Source organism: Bison bison, unplaced genomic scaffold, assembly GCF_000754665.1.
Source record: "Bison bison bison isolate TAMUID 2011002044 unplaced genomic scaffold, Bison_UMD1.0 scf7180017864105, whole genome shotgun sequence".
Lineage (NCBI taxonomy): Eukaryota > Metazoa > Chordata > Mammalia > Artiodactyla > Bovidae > Bison > Bison bison.
In genome coordinates this window covers 249,296-269,476 of record NW_011494677.1, presented here as the reverse complement: position 1 = coordinate 269,476, position 20,181 = coordinate 249,296, and the positions used below count along the sequence as shown (strand labels likewise).

General features: G+C 38.3%; 1 protein-coding gene across 1 annotated transcript in view; it reads left to right on the top strand.

Annotated features, from left to right (window-relative positions):
• Positions 1 to 20,181, top strand: part of ADAM9 (ADAM metallopeptidase domain 9) — a 92,986-nt gene that overhangs the window by 4,798 nt on the left and 68,007 nt on the right. The window contains exons 2-4 of the mRNA XM_010838755.1: positions 7,600 to 7,697; positions 10,507 to 10,565; positions 19,321 to 19,399. Of these exons, the coding sequence (XP_010837057.1) occupies positions 7,600 to 7,697; positions 10,507 to 10,565; positions 19,321 to 19,399 (236 nt within the window). The remainder of the gene's footprint in view (positions 1 to 7,599; positions 7,698 to 10,506; positions 10,566 to 19,320; positions 19,400 to 20,181) is intronic.

The window sequence follows — 20,181 nt, the reverse complement described above, 5'->3', positions numbered from 1 at the left end:
GTTTTCTGAATGTTGAGCTTTAAGCCAACTTTTTCACTCTCTTTCACTTTCATCAAGAGGCTTTTGAGTTCCTCTTCACTTTCTGCCATAAGGGTGGTGTCATCTGCATATCTGAGGTTATTGATATTTCTCCTGGCATTCTTGATTCCAGCTTGTGCTTCTTCCAGCCCAGCGTTTCTCATGATGTAGTCTGCACATTTGTCATCCTGTAGGACAAAACCCATTCCCATACATGGGAAATGCTTCTTTCTCTTTGACGTTTTCTTTTTTCATGAGATTTTTTTTTTTTTAATGGTTTAACTTATTCTAGAAAGGATCCTCCCCACCCTTTCCTTTAGTAGTTCCTAAGAACTCTCATACAAGTAGAGCCCTAGAGAGCCCATTCCACTTCCTTTGATAGGTTGGAATCTTGTTATGAATAGAAGCTCCCACCTCAGCTGCTTAAGTGGGGAGGGTAAGCAGTGTATGAAGTGTATAATGTATCAATACAATAAGTTCTCTTCATGCAAATGAGTTCTGTCCTGAGAGTGCCTTCCTAAGTCCAACAAAGTTAAACTAGGTACCCAACTAACACAATCAACTGTATGATACTGTACTGTAATAGGCTTAGAAAACTTTTCACACAAATATACATAAAAAACAAGCAAAAATAAAAACATTTGAAATCTTACAGTACAGTACCTTAAAAAGTATAGTAGTGCAGTACAACAGCTGGCATACATGGACACGTTTGCATCTTTGAAAGTTTGCAACTTCTAGGTTTGTATGTAGGGGACTTATTGTACAGTGAAATATAGCATTGCATTAACATGGACAAATATGTGGGCATGAGGCTTTGTGGGAAATTGCTATGAAAGATGCTAATCATAAAAAATAAAGCTTATTTTAGGTAGTGCATGAAAATTTGCAATTATAAGCTCTATGTATAAGCTGTAAAGATCAAAAGAGGTCATTTACTCAGTATATTTATTGAATGTCTATTGCACTAGTGCAGGAAACAGGATGAATAATGTACTGCCCTTTGTTTCAAGAAACCTAAATTTCTTGGGAGAGGAATTTAAATCCTCTGTGGTATTAAATCTTATAAATGGTGTTTTTCCCGAAGGACTGCTTACACACAAACAATGACAAAAGCCCTGTTTGTTTTTAAATGTAAAAATAAGTAAATGTAAAACAAAAGGTGATAATGCAAAAAATGTCAGAATATAGGACACAGCAGTGGAAATTATGATTATGTTTGAAGATAGCTATTAATGTATATGTTCATTTGGCATTGACCTTGTAAATGGAATGAAAATACATGGCTCAGAATCACAGTGATTGCTGAATCTAATTAGGTTCTCTTCAAGAAATACTTCAGACAACAGAATTATCTTCAGCCTGTATGTTGAACCCAGGTTTATTTTCTGTAGTGAAAATACTTAAGGGTCACTCTTTGTTGACATAGTAGTTGGGAAGGAAAAGAGAAAGTCCTTGGCTGAGGGTTCATTCACATTTGTTTGCTTTGCATTTCGGTAGAATTCTTTTAACTTATTTCTGTCTACAGTCTTAACGGAGGAAGGACTTCAGTGCCCGGGGCACAGAAAGCCAAACTGTGACAGCAGGTGTTTGCAGTCAAGTCAGGATTTGTTGTACTGAGTGGGAGACAAGTCTCAGATCCACTTCAGCTTGGCTTTTCTGTTTTTTTTCAAGGAGAAGAGCAAAAATGCTGGAATTTATCATCATCTTCTAGCATTTCTTTTCTTAAAACCTTTAAATTTTTTATTGGGGGTATAACCTATTAACAATGTTTTGACAGTTTCAGGTGGGCAGTGAAAGGGTTCAGCTATATGGATTCATGTATCCATTCTCTTCCTGGGCTTCCTGGGTGGTTCAGTGGTAAAGAATCTGCCTGCCAATGCAGGAGACATGGGTTCAGTCCCCGGGGTTGCAAAGATGCCCTGGAGAAGGAAATGGCAATCCACTCCAGTATTCTTGCCTGGAGAATGCCATGGATTGAGGAGCCTGGTGGGCTACAGTCCATGGGGTTGCAAAAGAGTCAGACATGACTTAGCGACTAAACAGCAACAACAACGACAATTCTCCCCCAAACTCCCCTCCCATCCAGGAACAACAACAACAACTCTCCCCCAAACTCCCCTCCCATCCAAGAACAACAACAACAACTCTCCCCTAAACTCCCCTCCCATCCAGGAACAACAGCAACAACAACTCTCCCCCAAACTCCCCTCCCATCCAGGCTGCCACATAACACTGTTCCATCTGCTATCCTGTGTCATTTTCTGACATTTTGTAATCGCAGTTCTGGGAGTCAGAATGTGTCTGGTTTATGATTCGCTGGCCAGGTGGTCCATGGCAGGAGGCCTGGTGAGCTCATCCTGCCCTGGAGAAATGATCTGAGTTTATACAGGAATGATAGATAGTATCTACAACAGCAGTTTCATCATCTCAACGATGTTATCGGCAACCGCAGACTTAATCACCTGACTCTGGTTGATGTGTTCAGTTAGTGTAGGACTAAGGTCAGAGGGGACAAGAAAGGGGATAGAGTTTGGAATAGAGAGATTAATCATAAACTCAGTAAGGGGACTCAGTTTCACAGGTACTGTTATACAACATGTCAGACTTCCTCCAAAACACAATACATAAAAAATCTAAGGAGTTAGCGGAAGAAAAAAGTGCTACTAACTCACACCTTTTTCTTTTACTAAGTATAGGACGTTTTAAGTTTCCTGTTTCAACTCTTATCTCCAGCCCATGTTTCCTAGTAATGTGACTTTTGTCACGTTATACACAAGGTCACATAAGCATCAAATTCTGTCACATTTGAGCTGATTGTATTAAGATTTTACTTTGCATTGTGAACTGTCTGCAGCTGCTAAGTCGCTTCAGTCGTGTCCGACTCTGTGCGACCCCATAGCTGGCAACCCACCAGGCTCCTCTGTCCCTGGGATTCTCCGGGCAAGAATGCTGGAGTGGGTTACCATTCTACCAGTGGTTTTTTTTTGGGGGGGGTGATTTTGCTCCCTACAAGGCATCTGGAGGATATTTTCTAGTTGTCACACCAGTGGAGCTTCTGGATAGGGTGGGTAGAGGTCCTCATCACCCTGCTTTGGCCAGCAAGACACCCACAGCAAAGAGTTTTCTGGCCCCAAATGTCAATAGTGCTGAGGCTGAAGCTTTGTAGTACAAATAATGTGGATGCACGTCCTTGACAGTGATATGGGAAACTTGGTCTTTTGATTCCCATGAGAAAGGGCTACTAATTAAAGACTGAAAAATAAAAGGAATTTGGGGACAATGTATGCAAGGTATGAACGGGAAAAAGAATATAAATAAGCCAAGACTAGTGATAAAGGAGTGTTGAAAAAATATGGGAAGGAGGGTTTTCATACAACTAGTGTATATTTATTTTTGAATGACATAACCATAATATGTGCATTTCTTATGATGTTTTGAACTCCTAAGACACTCAGAAAGTGGATCTTTGGATTTTAAAACCTAGAAGTCAGTAACAGAATAATAGCTCTTATGTGTAGAAGTTATTTTGGTCTGATGTAGTTGTGAAAGCCTTTAAAAGATAAATGATTAATTTTGCTTTCTTATCCAAAACAAGAATTGTGGTTGAAAATGTATGGAAGGAAAGGATGTGTCATATTCCTTTATTGGATTTTCATTCTTTGCTAACAATCTTGGTAAAAAAAAATCCATAGCTTCAGTCCTGGTTGGAAATTAGTCCTGACCTTTACAGGTTTCAGTGTGAGAGCTGTTTAGATATGTGCCTGCTCATTTGTAGTTATCTTTTCTGAGGTATTTCTTTTTCTCTGTGATGTTTGTTTCTGAGTTGTAACAAAGAAATTTCAGTTGAGTTGCATATGGTTTAGCTCCTAGCGTAACAGTTGCCTGAGCCTACTAACATTTATATCCTTGCCTGTAATGGTTTACTTAAAAAATCTTTTATTTTTAAATGTTTATAGAATCTCAGGAAATGCATATAAATGCACAGAATGATTGACTTTTCATCACACACAGCTTCTCATCTGTTACCCATGGAAAGCATTTTATTCCTATCATTACTTCTAGAGTGACCTAGTAGTTGAACAAATGACCATGATCTAGAACAAAAGTATTAAGGGAGTTTGAGAAAACTGAAGGCCCTTGAAAGGTTTATTTTGGGCGAGGAAATAGTTCTATATCTCAGTTAATTTAGGATTAAGGATATTTTTACTTAGTGCTTTGAAACCTGCATCTGTTAAGGCCATGAATTTCTTTTGAGATGGCTCGCAACTGACAACTCCAAATATCTGAGGGATATTTTGTCATAGCGTATCATAAGGATGCCTTATGTCAATCAGCCCCTGATTGCTTTTGTGAGTATTGGAGTCCATTTCTAGTATTTTTATGTGATGATGTGAAGCCCCATTTTGTTGCTATTATGCCAAACAGAGTAAAGAGTTTGAAAACTGTTAGTGTGACATGTTGTATTGAACATTGAATTGAAATAAGTTATATTTTCCTGTTTACATTGTATCTTTAAAAATTTTAAACTAGACAAGATTATAGACATTTTATTGCACAGTGGTGTTTTGTGGAAGGTTAGACTTCATTTTAATCTGCATCTGAGACCTCTGAGGGACGTAAGGCAGTTAAGGAATGAATGACTGTTAAGAGTTTGGATGGAAAGAAGGTGAGTGGGAGTAGAAGGTGTCATAATCTAGATGTGAAGTTAATGAGACTGATGGGTAGAAATTAGGTGCTGAGATTCTAGATAATCAGTACTTTAAGTAGTTTATGCTTTTTTTTTTTAAGTTGAACAAACACCTTTTTTCCTCCCCTTTTAATTTCAGCAGTAATTTGGGGTTTCAGAATACTCATTATAAAAACAAATTCAAACAATACAGTCAGGCTTGAGTGCAGGAAATAAAAGTCTGAGTCCTTATCTCATTACTGTGTAGTTCTATTCCATCGTGGTAACTGCTTTAAACAAGCTTGGTATGTTTACTTATGATACATGTTTGTTTATGACACACCTTATGGTCTCATATATGGGAAAGGAAATGGCAGTCCATTCTGATATTCTTGCCTGGAAAATCCCATGGACAGAGGAGCCTGGAGGGCTGCAGTCCATGTGGTCACAAGAGTTGGACACGACTGAGCAATTAAACCATCAGCATCATGGTCTCAGGGCTTCCCAGGTGGTGCTAGTGGTAAAGAACCCAGCTGCCAGTATAGGAGGCAAAAGAGACATGGGTTCCATCTCTGGATGGGGAAGATCCCCTGGAAGAGGGCATGGCAACTCACTCCAGTATTCTTGCCTGGGAAATCCCATGGACAGAGGAGCCTTGTGGGCTACAGTTCATAGGGTCACACAGAATTGGACATGACTGAAGCAACTTAGCATGCACTGTGGTTTCATATATAGGATACGTGTTGTATTTTTAACATTTCATAGAGATTATAAATAATACAGAGTTTATGAAGTGAAGGTAAAAATAAAAGTCTCTCCCCTCCTTCTACTCCCTATAGATTATTACTTTTAAAAATATTATTTTACTATAAGAAATTTAAACATACACAACAGTAGAGAGAAGAGTAATAAAAAGGAAAAAGAAAGAAAAAAAGGGACGTTCCTGGTGGTCCAGTGGTTCAGGCTCTGCACTTCCACTGCAGGGGGCGCAGGTTTGATTCCTGGTCAGGGAACAAAGATTCCCGCATGCCGCAGCCAAAAGGAAAAAAAAAAGTAACAAACTCCTGTGTACCTAGATTTTAATATAATTAAATATAATCCAGATTTTAATATAATTTCATATGTGTCTGATCCTTCAAACACACACTGAATTATTTGGATGAAAATCCTGGATGTCATGTCATCTTGCCCTTGAATATTTAGAATGAATCTCTATGACATCAGGACTTTTAAAGAAAACCTTACCCACAGTAGGCTTATTACACTTTAAAAAATTAACACTAATTCCTCAAGATTTTCACATATCTATGCAGTGTTAAAATGAGACTGTATCAGATGCCAGCATGGGGGTGTGTCTCCCTAAGGGATTTATATGGCCTGTTTTAATTATGTCCAAATTTTGCTTAAGTGATGACTTTATTTTTTTATAGTTATGTTATTTTTCAAATAATACATGATTATTTAATACCTTTGGTAATTTTAAAAGTACCAAATAGGATCCTAACAATAAAATTTTGCATTTATACATGAATCCTGCTTGATTACTTCAGTGACAATGAAACAAGATGACTTTGTGCTCATTGTTTTATTTACTTATTTATTTTCATTTTTATTCTTCTAGGTAGATCTTACTTTTTAAAATTGAAGTATAGGTGACTTACAATACTGTGTTATTTCCAGCAAAGTGATTCAGTTATATATATTCAGATTATTTTCTATTATAGATTATTATAAGATATTGAATTTAGTTCCATGTGCTATACAGTAACATAAGGTCCTTTATTTTATTTTTATTTTTTTAGCTTTTATTGGAGTATGGTTGATTCACAATGTTGTATGTGTTTCAGGTGTACAGCAAAGTGATTCAGTTATATATATATATATATATATACGCATGTATATTCATTCTTTTTCAGATTCTTTTCAGTCGTTCCTTGTTGCTATCTGTTTTACATACAGTGGTGTGTATCTGTGAGCTCCGCACTCCTAGTTTACCTCTCTCCCCTTTCAAGTGATGATTTTAGAAGCCAGACCCAGTTCAGCCGGTTCAGCTGTGATTCCACTCTGTGATGAGCTGTACGGGTTGGAATTGGGAGAAAGTCTTGTATGATGGTTCTGAGTTCTTCATTTTTTATACATTTTAACTATTCAAGTTTTTAGAACAGATTAATAGCAGTAATTTCATTGGAGATAATTGCTACATTGTTAGCAATTTACTTATTAGAGTTAATACATCAGGCATTAAAAGTAACTTTTTCCTTTTACCGTCCTTGACCATTTTGTAGGCATCCCCATACCATCTCAGGATGACATTCATGTTGGGTGAAGGTAGGAAATGAGAGAGAAGTGAACAGAGCCTTCACTCCATTTCCCCATGTTAGCATTTTTTTTTTCCTTTTGTTTATATCTTAAGATTTCTTTTAAGACAGAGGGTTAGGATTTATAGCTAAAAAATTATTTGAAAATGATTGCTGTGAATATACTGTTTGGATAAAGGCTAACATCCTTGTTTTTAAGAAATACATTTCTTCCCCTTTATACTATCTGGTATATTGCTATTTTGCTATTTTCCTATAAAACTTTATATAAAACTGAATATTTTATTTTTTATTACTAATTTGTTATTTTCTTATCTTTTGGTTGTGCTGCATGGCATGTGGAATCTTAATTCCCTGACCAGGGATCAAACCGACACCCCCTGCATTGTCAGATAGAGTCTTAACCACTGGACCACCAGAGAAGTTCTAAAACTATACCTATTTTAATGTGAGAATGTCAGATGATTTTTCTATGAATTGAACACTCAGCTCTTTTTTTTGAATATTTGGCTTTTGATTTCCATTGTATTTTAGGGGGAATGTAGTTTTTCAGGTTCAATTGTTATGTAATGTTTGTTGTTCCTTATTCTGTAGGCTTTCAACAGACCTCCCATCTCTCTTCTTATGAAATTATAACTCCTTGGAAATTAACTCGAGAACGAAGAGAAGCCCCTAGGCCCTTCTCAGAGCAGGTAAGTTATCTCTTGAGAAATATGTATGTATTTCAGTTTCACTCATTTTAAGACAATAATGTTATTTTCATCACTGATTGGTTCAGTGAGTAATGTTGACCCATGCTTATGGCACTTGTGTCCATTGGACATTATTCTAGTAAAAGTGACATACTGATTCTTAGTAGCTTGTTTTTTTTTTTTTTAAAGACAAAATAATCAGCTTGAAACATAAGTGGGTGAAATAGTCAGTTAAATAAAAGTCTGTGACCAGTATAGGATGCTGGTTACATAGACCTCTGACCGTTACCTGACTGGTGATGGTTACAGTGTTCTTCTTACAACAAGAGTTCACCTCTCTCTTAGTGTATGACAGGTAGAGTACTGTATGCTGAATCTTCACTGACACTGGAGAATGTGTGTTATATGTATGTATTTTTATATCTGGGTATGTTTGCAAAAGTGAGTTTTATTGCCATATCGGAAGAAACATACTATACTAACAGTGCACAAAAATTATTTTTCAATACTATTTTTCTGTTATTGTAAAGTTCAGAAATAATGTATTTGGATATCAACTGATTTTGCAAACCTTTCAACTTCATCGAAATATAATTTAACTTTATTATGATTTACCAGTAACAAGTGATGAGGATAAAGAGTTTAGCATACTACCTCTAAATTGACAAAGTATTTCTAGCTATGAGATAGGTCGTACATTGTTTAGGGACTAGGCAGAGTGAAGAGTACACTGGAGTTAACATCAGGAACTTTCAGAGTTACCCTCCCTCTGGGCATTACCATGGATTGGGTAGATCATTCGTCTTCATTTACTTCTTTATAAGTAAGGAGTATATAACTCTAAGATCTCCTTCCAGTGGAACGGTTTATAATTTTTCCTTGCTTTGTTTTGAACTGGACATTCTCCTCTTTAATTTTGTTTTGCCTTTATCAATTTGTGTTTTCATTGTTATTTTCCCCCTTCACTTAGTAGCATAGGGACAGTGTTTTTCTGCTTCATCCTGTCTCTGATGATCTTCATCAGCTTTGCACTCATAGATACTTGGGATTGTAGTGAATGTCCCATATGTACCCTGATAAATAATCGGGAAAGAGGTGGAAGCACCATTTAAGCCCTAGGGATATGATGTGAACGAAACAGACAGAATTATGTCCCTGTGGAGCTTCCATTCTCATGGGAGGAGAGACAGAGACAAATAGGTAATATAATTGTAAGATTAATAATAGAGATTACTTAAGATGGTAAAGAGCCCATCTGCCAGTGCAGGTTAGACATGAGAGATGTGAGTTTGAGCCCTGGGTCAGGAAGATCCCCTGGAGGAGGAAATGGCAACCCACTCCAGTATTCTTGCCTGGAGAATCCCATGGACAGAGGAGCTTGGCAGGCTGCAGTCTATAGGGTTGCATGGAGTCGGACACGACTGAAGCAACTTAGCACACACGCAAGATGGTAATAATCATTGTGGGGAGCATTAAAGCAGCAAGGAACTGGGGAGTATTGGAACTGGGGGTGAAGGGTAGGAGGGTTTGTGTTTTTTAATAGGACAGCCCGGGAAGACCTTCCTAAGAAGGTGACTCTGTAGGAGAACAAAGACCAGAAGGAAGGGAATGAGCAACGCAGGCAGCTATTTGGGGGAAGAATGTACTATCATAAATTCTCAGAATTCTTCTCAGGGGAGATGACAGTGGTGTTTTTATATCCTGTATTTGCCCAAGAGCAGAAAGGAATAGAAAGACACATGCCAAAACTGTGCAAGGAGATTGGTGTTTTTGTTGCCTCTGGAGATGGAGGTCCCCACGCAGAATTTGGAAGTAGAACCCTAGGACGTGGATCCGGTCTCAGCCTTAGGAATCAGATGCTGAAGTGCCTGAGGAAAGTGGATCCTGCTGTTTCTTGGCAAAGTGTTCACTTGGAGTCCAGAAGCAGTAGGGAGAATAATAAGCACTTATTATTTAATTATTACTTAATTCTAATAATAAGGACACTTCTGATAATATTATTGTTCATTGAGTCCCTCCATGATTGTCTTTTTTATTAGAATTAAGTTTCTAGAGATCACATTAAGTGCTTCTGGCTAATGAAACGGTAAGTCACTGGGGAAGTTATTTTAATGTTTAAGGTAGAGAAGAGGCTCCCACAAACAGAGGATATGCAAGTTGACTTATCTCAGTTCTTTGATTCTGAGACACAGTCTTCATGAGGTACACTGTTATTTAACGTGCCGGTAATTAAGAAAGAAACAGACTGCTGCTAGTTAGACTACTTTGCCTGTGTACGATGTGTCCCAATTTCAGAGATGTTCACAGAGATGTGAGGGGGGGGAAAGTAGGTTTAGAACCGATGAAATGTGTTAAGTCCTGTGAAGATGTAAAGTCATAAAAGTGTATTAATTTCATCTAGCTTTCAGATACCCAGAACAAGGGATAATCTTCTGAAACTAAGAGGTTCATTAGATTTAAACAAAAGGAAGAATTACTTTTTACTATAGGTAATACAGGAATGGATTTATTAAAAATAATCCCTGAAGTTATAGCACAATTGCAATTGTAAATGAATTGAAGAAGACTTTAGATAAACATGTGGGTCGTTTTCCACTATAGGTTATTAAAAGAAGATAGGGGTGATCAGAGTCCATTTTTATTATTTATGGGCATATTTCAGGTTGTTTCATAAAGGAGTTCCAGTCAGTACCAAATTATTTTCATTCAGGATGGAATTTCTAGTGTCCTTTAAATACCTAAATACCTGTTGTTGCAAAGTTATTTAGAAGATAGTGTTTTATTGTTCTTTTCTCCTTTGTGCATTTAGGTATCTTATGTCATTCAAGCTGAAGGAAAAGAGCATATAATTCACTTGGAAAGGAATAAGTAAGAAATTTTATTTACTTTGCCTTTTTGGTAATTTTTTTTCTTTTTTCAATACTATATGGGTTTCTTTTCTAGTTAGATATTGCTTAGTAGGTTGTTAAGAAGGTGAGACTAATAAGAGTAGAAGTATGGAAAAATCCCTACAATTTTGCATTTCCACTGACACTTAAGCAAAGGAAAATAAATCTAAAATAAAGGAAGAGAAGCTTGTACTTAAGAAAACTTTAAAATCATGACTGGCCCAACAAACCACTGAGCAGGTGGTAAAGAAGTCTTTAGTAGCTTTATCTGTCTGCTAGAGGTGCCACAGTGAAATACTACAGACTTCAATAACAGACACTTATTTTCTCCCAGGATTGGAAATCTGAGATCAAGGTGCCAGCATTAATGTCTGGTGAGGACTCTCTTCTTGGGGTGCAGACCCTTCTGGCTGGCACTCACGTGATCTCTCCTTGGCTTGTGTACAGAAGCGGGGTAGATGGAGGAGCGAGCTCTCTGGTGTTTCTTCTTATGAGGACACTAATCCCATTGGCTTAGGGCCCCACCCTTATCACCTCATTTAACCATAATTTCCTTAGTGGGCCCCATCTCCAAGTATAGCCACACTGAAGGTTAAAGCTTCAGCATAGGAATTTTGGAGGGGCCACAAGCATTCAGTCCATAAGAGTGGTCTCTCGCCCTCCTTTTTAGTTTTGGCATATTTTCACCTGATCCTGCCTAGGTAATCTGTGTACCTCTGTTGCTTTTTTGAAATTCTATGCTTCTGACTGTGCTGAGCCAACCACTGTCTTGTGGCCCATCCTTCCCTGTCTTCCTTTTCTTATGAAGCTAAACTTCCAGTATCTTTTCTTGAGAGATTTCAGAAAAAAGCAGCCTAATAGACCCATTTACATGGAGGTGTGATTGACGGGATGTAAAGTGCTGCTCAGAGATGTCTCCCAGAACCAGTAGCAGCAGCTCCTGGGAGTTTTCTAGAAATGCAAATTCTCAGGTCCACCCCTGGAATGAAGCAGAATTTGGGGAGGTGTCACAGCTATCTGTGTTTTAACAAGCTTCCATCCTGGGCGATTTTTTACTGACCCTCAAGTTTGAATAACACTTTTTATCTTAGAAGAGAATGCTGAGCTGAAGAGAGTGAGATCTCTCTGGCAGGGCTTTAGGCACTGCGACAGATTCTTTCGGACAGAGAGGCGCTTTGTGTCCTGGGCACTGTACCCGGTACTTTTTATTGTATTACTTATTAATTTTCTCAGAACTTCTGAGGTCCAGCTTGTCTCCAATGTAATGATGTCACTGTGTACAAGAATTTTTAATAGATATAAATATTTTCTACTCTTTCTATAGGAAATGGAAATTAAAACGATTTCAACATAATAACAGTTTCTTATATTCTCCTAGTTTCAGCTTATAAAGTATTTTCCTCAACTGTATGTCATTTATTAGACTATCATATCAATTTGATAATAGAGGAGTCTTGTGGTCCTTGCTTCAGACTCAGAATGCTAAGGTTCAGGAAGTTCACTTGATTTACTCAGCATCACATAGTTTGTAAAAGGGGCACACATCCTAGTCATTTGACCTGATATCTAGTGATGTATATGTGTGTGTGTGATGTTGTGTCTACATTCCTATGCCTCTTGAATTGGGGGGCAAATGGTACTCTTTCAGGCATTTGTTGAGAGTTGCCAGGTCTTTGAATGTCTTTGAGAAGCAGTCATCAAAGCTAATGATCACTAGTGAGAAAGAGTTAGGGTAGATAGCCTATTATGGCTCTGAGTGAAGAAGTGAGTATGTTTGAGTGCTTACTTTTTTCCTCCCAGGGCCTACCTTGTTTTGGACCACGAATCTCTTGGTGAAAACAATGAAGCCTCCTTACAGGGGGATGTACATAATTACTTACGTTGGGGTATTTGGCTGGGACTGGGGGGTTGTGTGGCAGAAGATAGCACACCTCTTCTCTCCCTGTGCTGAAAAAATTTAAAGATAAAATAAAGGAGTGAGTTAGATAGAAGGTTAAAATATCCCTCTCATGGTTGATGAAGGCTGGGTTAGGGGATTTACCAGAGAATGAGAGCCCAAGGGACCTGTGAGTCCTGAACCCTGGATTAGGCAGATTCAGCCACTCACGTCAGCGCTGTGCACCATGGCAGTCCTTGTCCTAGAGGAGCATGGTGGAGTTTGTTCCCACTGGCAGGCAGTGACTTCTAAGGAGGAAGAAGGGCAGAGCAAGGCCAAGTACCCTCTTCAGTTTATTCTTTTTAAATTCACCACCAGAGGGAGCAAAGAGTGTGTATATGTTGGGGAGAGAGGAGAGACGGGGCAGCGATTGAACGTGGTTGAATAACTGAAACGACTCAGGACTCCACAGGCTCTCCCGAGCTCACTCAAGGAGACTTTCATAAAGGTAAAGGGGAAAGGACTCAGGACGAAGACAGCAGAGGAAATCATCGAAGGTTTAAGAACTTCCAAATGGAGTCCCTCGGGATCCTTTCTCAGTTGTACAGATGTGCACGTGGCTTCAGATTACACATCACTGAGATATGAGTGAATCGTCACCTTTTCAGGGTAGCCCAGGCATGTGTTTACCAAGGGGGTTGTTTTATACCATACTGGTCACGTGGCTAAAGTCAGGCTGTGTAACTGATTAAACGGCATGCCAACCATCCATCTTTCCATCTCTTAAAACAGTCTATAGACGCCTGGAGACTTAGAGCCTTAAGAGTTGCATTATAAACCACTAGCTGGCACCTTGCATCCCTGACTTGTCCATAAGCCCTGAAGATAAGTATATCGCTGCTCCAATTCTGCTGCGAAGGACGCAGAGCCTTTGCTTGACCTAACTTTGGTCATGCTACTGAACCTTCTCCTGGGCCCCGTCTGTACACTTTGTTGGAGGTAATCTGGTTTTAGCAAGAACCCTGCCAAGTGAGGTTAGCAAGAACCCCCCCACCCTTAGCTTCTACCATCCTTCCCAGGTGATGTCTGATCACCATGGTCTGTCTTCAGTAAGAATCCTTTTGATTGGTTTAGCCAGAGTCTCCTTCACCCCGGTGTTTCATCTTAGTAATTTTGTACCCACTGACCTCCCACCTTGCTCATGGGGTACAAATTCCCACCTGCCCATGCTATGCTTGGAGTTGAGCGTGACCTCTCTCCCCCACTATAAAATCCCATTAGAGTGGTCCCCATAACTTCTGCCAAGCTCCTAAATAAGATTGGCTTCACCATCTTTAACAAGTGTCGTGGAATATTTTTTTCTTTGACAGTCATGGTGGCATGACTCAGGTAGGATCAGATTCATCACTGGACCCCTGACCTCTCACTCTGGACACCTTCAAAGCCCTCATCTTCAGTCCTGACTGATCGGGGATCCTTTGGTGAGTCTGATTCCTGAACCTTTGCTCCAGACAAATGTCCACCGAAACTGGTAAAGACAGACTTGATTCTTAAGGTTTTGAGTGTATACTCTGAAGTTGGGTCAGAGTGCCAGGCTTCTTTCGACAGGTACTTCCTGGGCTGGCAGCTTTCCTTGGCTCCTTGTTCTGATTGGGGATTACTCCCTGGCTCCCTGGGCTGAAAGTCCCTTCCTCTTGGCTCTATGTGAGGTCTCTTTTTTCTCTTTCTTGTATCTGGCTTCTCCCATTGGAACTTCTCAGCCAACTAAACCACCTCTTCTCCCATCCTGCTGACTCTGCTATGCCAGCTCTGTCTGCTTCCTTTCTTCTTAACATGTTTTGCTGAGCATAATTTGAAACTTTGCTGGTGTCTTTGGGAAACTTGAGAGCTTCCTGGATTGACTGCTCCTCCTTGTTGCTTCTGCTCCTCCTTCCTCTTTCTGCTACCATCAGTCTCCCCCACCACCCCATTCCCTAGATCCTTTGATATGTCCCATTTCGAACCCCCACCTCCTACATCCCTCTGTCTACCCCTGACAGACTTCAGACTTTCAACTTCCACGGCAGCGCCTCAGCTTCCCACAGTCATTTTCATTTTTAGTTCCTTGCCCTCCATCAGGGGCTCTCACGAAACTCAAGTAGCTCTGAAAATAACTCTACTTGAGTCTGAAAAGAGCAAATGGAAATAGGTTGTATGACTTACATGGGTTTTGGAAACATCCAGAAAGCAGTTAGATGTTTCCTCAGTCACCTGCCTAAAAATTAGACCACGGCAAAGGAAGATTACTTACCATGGTGAAAGAAAATCTTAAAAATCTCCTCCAGAAATACTGGTAGGCAGGTAACCTTAACTTGTTTTATTTGCCAGAGTCAATTCAGTTGAAAATACAAAATGGTGATAAACCACTGAGATTATATTGCTGCTTTACTAACTCATGGCTAAAATTTTAAAATGAAAGCCATGTTTTCTATTTGTGTCTGTCTGTATGTTTATATATGTCTATGTGTATGTATACATGTGAAATAGTTTATTCCTGCTGGAAATGAATCACATTAACTTATAAAATCCCTTAAATATCCAATTCAAATAGGTTTAGAGGTGGAATGAGCACTTACATAAATTATTTTCTTAAAACTCTTGGGAATACAGACACTAACCCAAGTTATTTTTTAAGTTCACATGATCTCGAATAATCTTTTAGCTGGTTTTTATAGTGTAGATACAATTGTTGATAAACTCTGACAGCTTCAGAGTTGTCAGTATTAAATACGTAATGCAGATATGCAATTTTTTTCTACCTTTGTTTACTATTCAGATAAGCTTATGTTATGTCTACCAGATGTTTAAGATTATAAATTATAAATCGACCCAAAGAACAAGATGTATAATAAAAAAAGGAATTGCTTGATGTCAAGCATGGCAGCTAAAAACAAAGGGGAAAGAACCATAAATATATAATTTTTTTTTTTTTTGCTTTTGTGATTTTTTTTATTTTTGGATACTTGCCTGATTTGTCAATAAGAAAAAAAACTTAAGCTAGCTAGTTTTGTTTAATTACTGGCTCATGAAATTTTCATGACTCATTCAGGAATAATTGTTCAGAACAAATAAAATAAAGAGATGTAAGTGACATAGAAGTTAATAAGTGAACTTTTCAATGGTAATTAAGTTTTATGTCTCCTTAAAAATGATTTAAAAATTTTTTTTCATAACTTGAAACCTAAAAGCTATACTAAGTTAAAGATGGATGATCACTGACTAGATAATTTCTAAATATGATAAAATATTGAAATATTAATTGCTGAAGAGAAATTTAATTTTATTTACTTTGGCATCTTGTTTTTATGTGGTATAGAGAAGCTAATGTATTTGTGTCTGTTGATAAGCATGAGAAATTATACTATGAAAAAGATACATCTCAAGAAATTATGAAATAATGTATTCATAAATTTTCTACAGAATGATAGCATGTAGCAGACAGTTTGCAGTTGCCTGCTTTTTAGCTTTTACTGAAAATTAGGATTACTAATGACTAAAATCTAATCAACATATGTAAATGAAGCTATTAGAAATAATAAAAGTAAAGAAAACGAACTATATGCAAGGAAAATAAGGTGTATTTTTGATAAGGAAGGATATAAAAAATATGTTTTACTAAGGGAAAAAGAATAATTTTGTCCCAAAGTAGAATAAATGGTTGTTCCAGAATGACAAAGAGGAAAAATGTGGAACAAAAACTGAGTGATATAAAAAAATTTATGGAAAAGGGACCTTGGAAAAAGAATCTTTCCTTGTGTGGTCAAAATTGGCTATTGTTGGATGGATTTATTTGTAAGGTTTTTTGGTTTGTTTGTTTGTTTAATTTGCCTAGTATTAATAGTACATTGATGCAAAACCAGAATTTGGTTTTCTTTTTCTGTTAAAACAGGGTTTTCTTAGATTATTGGTTTAGTTGTTTCTCTTTACGTTTAAGTACATAGCTTGAGAAGATAAGATGTGTTTTAAGATAATTTCCTATGTGACATGTGTTTATCAGGTCTTTGATTATGTGAGAAAACCAAATCTTCTCAGTATTAAGAGAACTAAGAGTTTTTTTTTTTCTAAATAACTATATAGCTTCCTGTGTTTGTCTTTGAAATTTTTTAATTGTGACTTTGGCTAAATGGACAGTTAAGTGTTGTTTCACAGTGACACTTGTGGTCCAGTTTAGTCAAATGTTGAAACCTTTTGGCATGTTTGACAGTTTCCACAAATCAAGTTCTAGTTGGAGTCTTTTTGACCTCAAACTAACTTTGAGATTTCTCAAATGCATCTTGGAAAATCTCAAAGGATTTGTCTCTCTCCTTACAAAAAGGGATACTGAACTAATAAGGCTTATTTAATATGTTAATGCATCTTATTTTTCATAGCAGTATAAGTTATTTGCATAAGTCAGTTAAAAATCTGCCCTTGTTGGTTTTATTACCAAGGCTTTGATTACAATGTCGTATTTGGGAATGATGTGTGTTGAATCAGATATGACTAGATAGCTTTAAGGAACTAAGGTTGACTTTAAGAAGGTAATTGTTTATGCAGCTCCCCTTGGAAAAACTGGCTTGTTCTGGCTTACAGGATTTCCTGCCTTACAGGTGAGTAAGGAAGATCACTTGTGGCAGGGCCAGGAACCTCAGGATATTTGGGGGACCTCAATAAGAAAGTTTACCCAAATATATAGATATTGTAGGCATATCTGGTGGCAAGTTCTTGACTTAGCCTCCTAGCTGTAAGAGTTGTTGGTTCCTTCTGAAATGCTCTAGCAAAGCAAATTCAAATGAAATACTATATGGTCAATCACTGTTTTTACTGTACTTATATGAATAACTAGGCCAGATTTAATGAGACCAGACTTATGTGCAAACAAATTAGTCTTACTTTATCTTTCACAGAAATGGGGGTGACTATAGAAAGAATGTGGGGTTTTTTTGTTTGTTTCAATGGAAACCTGTAGTGAACCATTGCTACTTTCATCTTGCATATTTTGCCAGCTTTACCAAATCCCGAATTCTTCTAGTTTCCTTCAGTATCTGGCTATAACCCTCTAAGTTATCATTTCCAATTTTTATCCTTTCTGACTTGGAGTCATTGAGAACTAAAATCGCCCTTTTCTTGAAACTCTAAGCTGCAGCTGGAAGATTGATGGAGCCTTCAAAAAAAGGCTGTTTCAACAGATCACGTGTAGGCAATCTTTATGCCTTCTGTGGTGTGGGCCTCTCAGGAAGTTCATCAGAATACCTGATGCTGTCACCAGTGACATTCAAACCAGGACAATTTGTCAGGTGGCCAGTGCTGCTTTCACTGTACCAACTGAAGATGCCCTAAAGAAAGTGAAAGTGAGGTCGCTCAGTCGTGTCCGACTCTTTGTGACCTCATGGACTGTGGCCCATCAGGCTCCTCTGTCCATGGGATTCTCCAGGCAAGAGTGCTGGAGTGGGTTGCCATTTCCTTCTCCAGGAGATCTTCCCAACCCAGGGATTGAACCTGGGTCTCCCGCACTGCAGGCAGATGCTTTACCATCTGAGTCACCAGGGAAGCTCGAAGATGCCCTAAGCTCAAGTTTAAAAAAAATCTTGATGGCTGCCAACTGAGCTCAGAAACTTGGTTTCTAACCATTCAGCTTTGTTTTTCTTTTATTTTCATAACAACTCCCCTCATTAACTGCCTGACTGCTAGCTCCACCCAGTAAATATCCCCTTCTACCAAGTTCCAACAGATGATTCAGCTGGTCTGTAATCAACAAAAGACAACTGAATGAGGAAATTGGCTTGTGTTATTCAGAGGAAAGAAGAATATCATTTCTTTCCTTAAACAAGAGAGGAGACTGACAAAGATTTTTTGCTTGATCAAACTTCAGTCAGGTTTCAGAACCTTCTCTAAGGCCTATCAGTGTGGTTTATTGTAAAATCTAGTTTTAGAAAGAATTTCCCCTCTCCCTCCATATCTGATCACTCTGGTGTCTGATCAAGTTCTTTATCTTCCACCCCACTTCCCCGCCCAGTGATGTCTGGTTACCCTGGCTTGTCTTCAGCAAGAATCCGTTAGGTTGGTTTAGCCAGAATGCTCCTCACCCCTGATGTTTCCTCTTAGGAGTTTTCCATCCACTGATCCCCACTGTGCTCCTTGGCTAAAAAATCCCACTTGCCCATGCTGTATTTGCAGTTGAGCCTGCTCTTTCTCCCCACCCCGCTGTAAAATGTCTTTGAGGTGGTCCCTATACTTAATACCAATAATAAAGTCGACCTTACTGTCTTCAACAAGTGTCATTGGATTTTTTTTTTTGTAATAAAGCTAACCCTGTTTTTGCACGTGTGGTTTACACTGTGGATCTCCCTTAACATGGGAGGAAGATTCAAGGATCAGCAATAATTGCTTCTTTAAATAATGGACAGAAATTTTGCCCCTGTACTTAGAGATTAAAGGCAATGAGTGCTGCTTCTTTATGCAGGACATTTAAAAGAGGGTAAAATAATTTATTTTCTTCTGGAAATATGATGTACCATGTAACCAAATTTATACTTTTCCTATGAGACGAATCAGAAAACTTTAAGGACATTACAAATGTTTTTTGCAACCAGTGTTTTATGACCATGAGAACAGATGCACAACTCAAACATTTCTTTCTGATTGGAATGTACACGATTTCAGATGCAAGTGCATTCATGGGCTTTATGTTTTATGGCAGCTCCTTCTTTAAACAACAATTTATCAGGTGAATGTTTTTATTCCTGCTCATCTCTACTAGGAATAATGTCTTATAAAAGTTGTGTTCTTAGCTGTAAAGAGATAAAATAATCTTATATGGTATGTTTTATTCTTCCTGCAGAGACCTTTTACCCAAAGATTTTGTAGTTTATACCTACAACAAGGAAGGGGCTCTGATCTCTGACCACCCTGGTATACAGGTAATTTATTTTCCTCTTGACCATACACAGAATTTAAAACAATTATAATTTTAAAGTGCATTCTCTTCAGCTGCTCTGGACTGTTACTTGAGGGCGTCCTTTGATATGATAATATATGGTGTTGTCCTGGGGTGGGAGTGGTGGGTACATTGACATAGATTAAACTGTACCTTATAGCTCTTCTGGTTCTTCATGGTCAAGTGTTTTTTTAAAAGACCAGGAAAATAATCTTCTACCTTACTGATCATGAAGGGGAAAAGTTTGATTTATATTTTGATTTTGCTGAAACTTGATGAATAAAGCACATCTCAACTTCCTTATTAAACCATTAGTTTAATTAGACTTACCATTAGTGAGTGAAGTGAAGTCCCTCAGTCGTGTCCGACTCTTTGCGACCCCATGGACTGTAGCCTATCAGGCTCCTCCATCCATGGGATTTTCCAGGCAAGAGTGTTGGAGTGGATTGCCATTTCCTTCTCCAGGGGATCTTCCCGACCCAGGAATCGAACCCGGGTCTCATGCATTGCAGGCAGACGCTTTACCATCTGAGCCACCAGGGAAGCCCCAAAGAACAAGCACTTGTTTGCTATTAGATATTCTACTTTTTTGTTGAGAAAAGAAGTGTGGTCCTCTCTGCGTTAGAGAACAGAGTATTCCTGAAGATGGAACTGGAGGAATATGTGAAATAATTGACAGATGTTGACTTTGGCTTTATGTATTATTTATTTAGAGCAGAAACATTTCTAATTTTAGTTGGAAATAATGTCTTAAAGTCCCTTTTA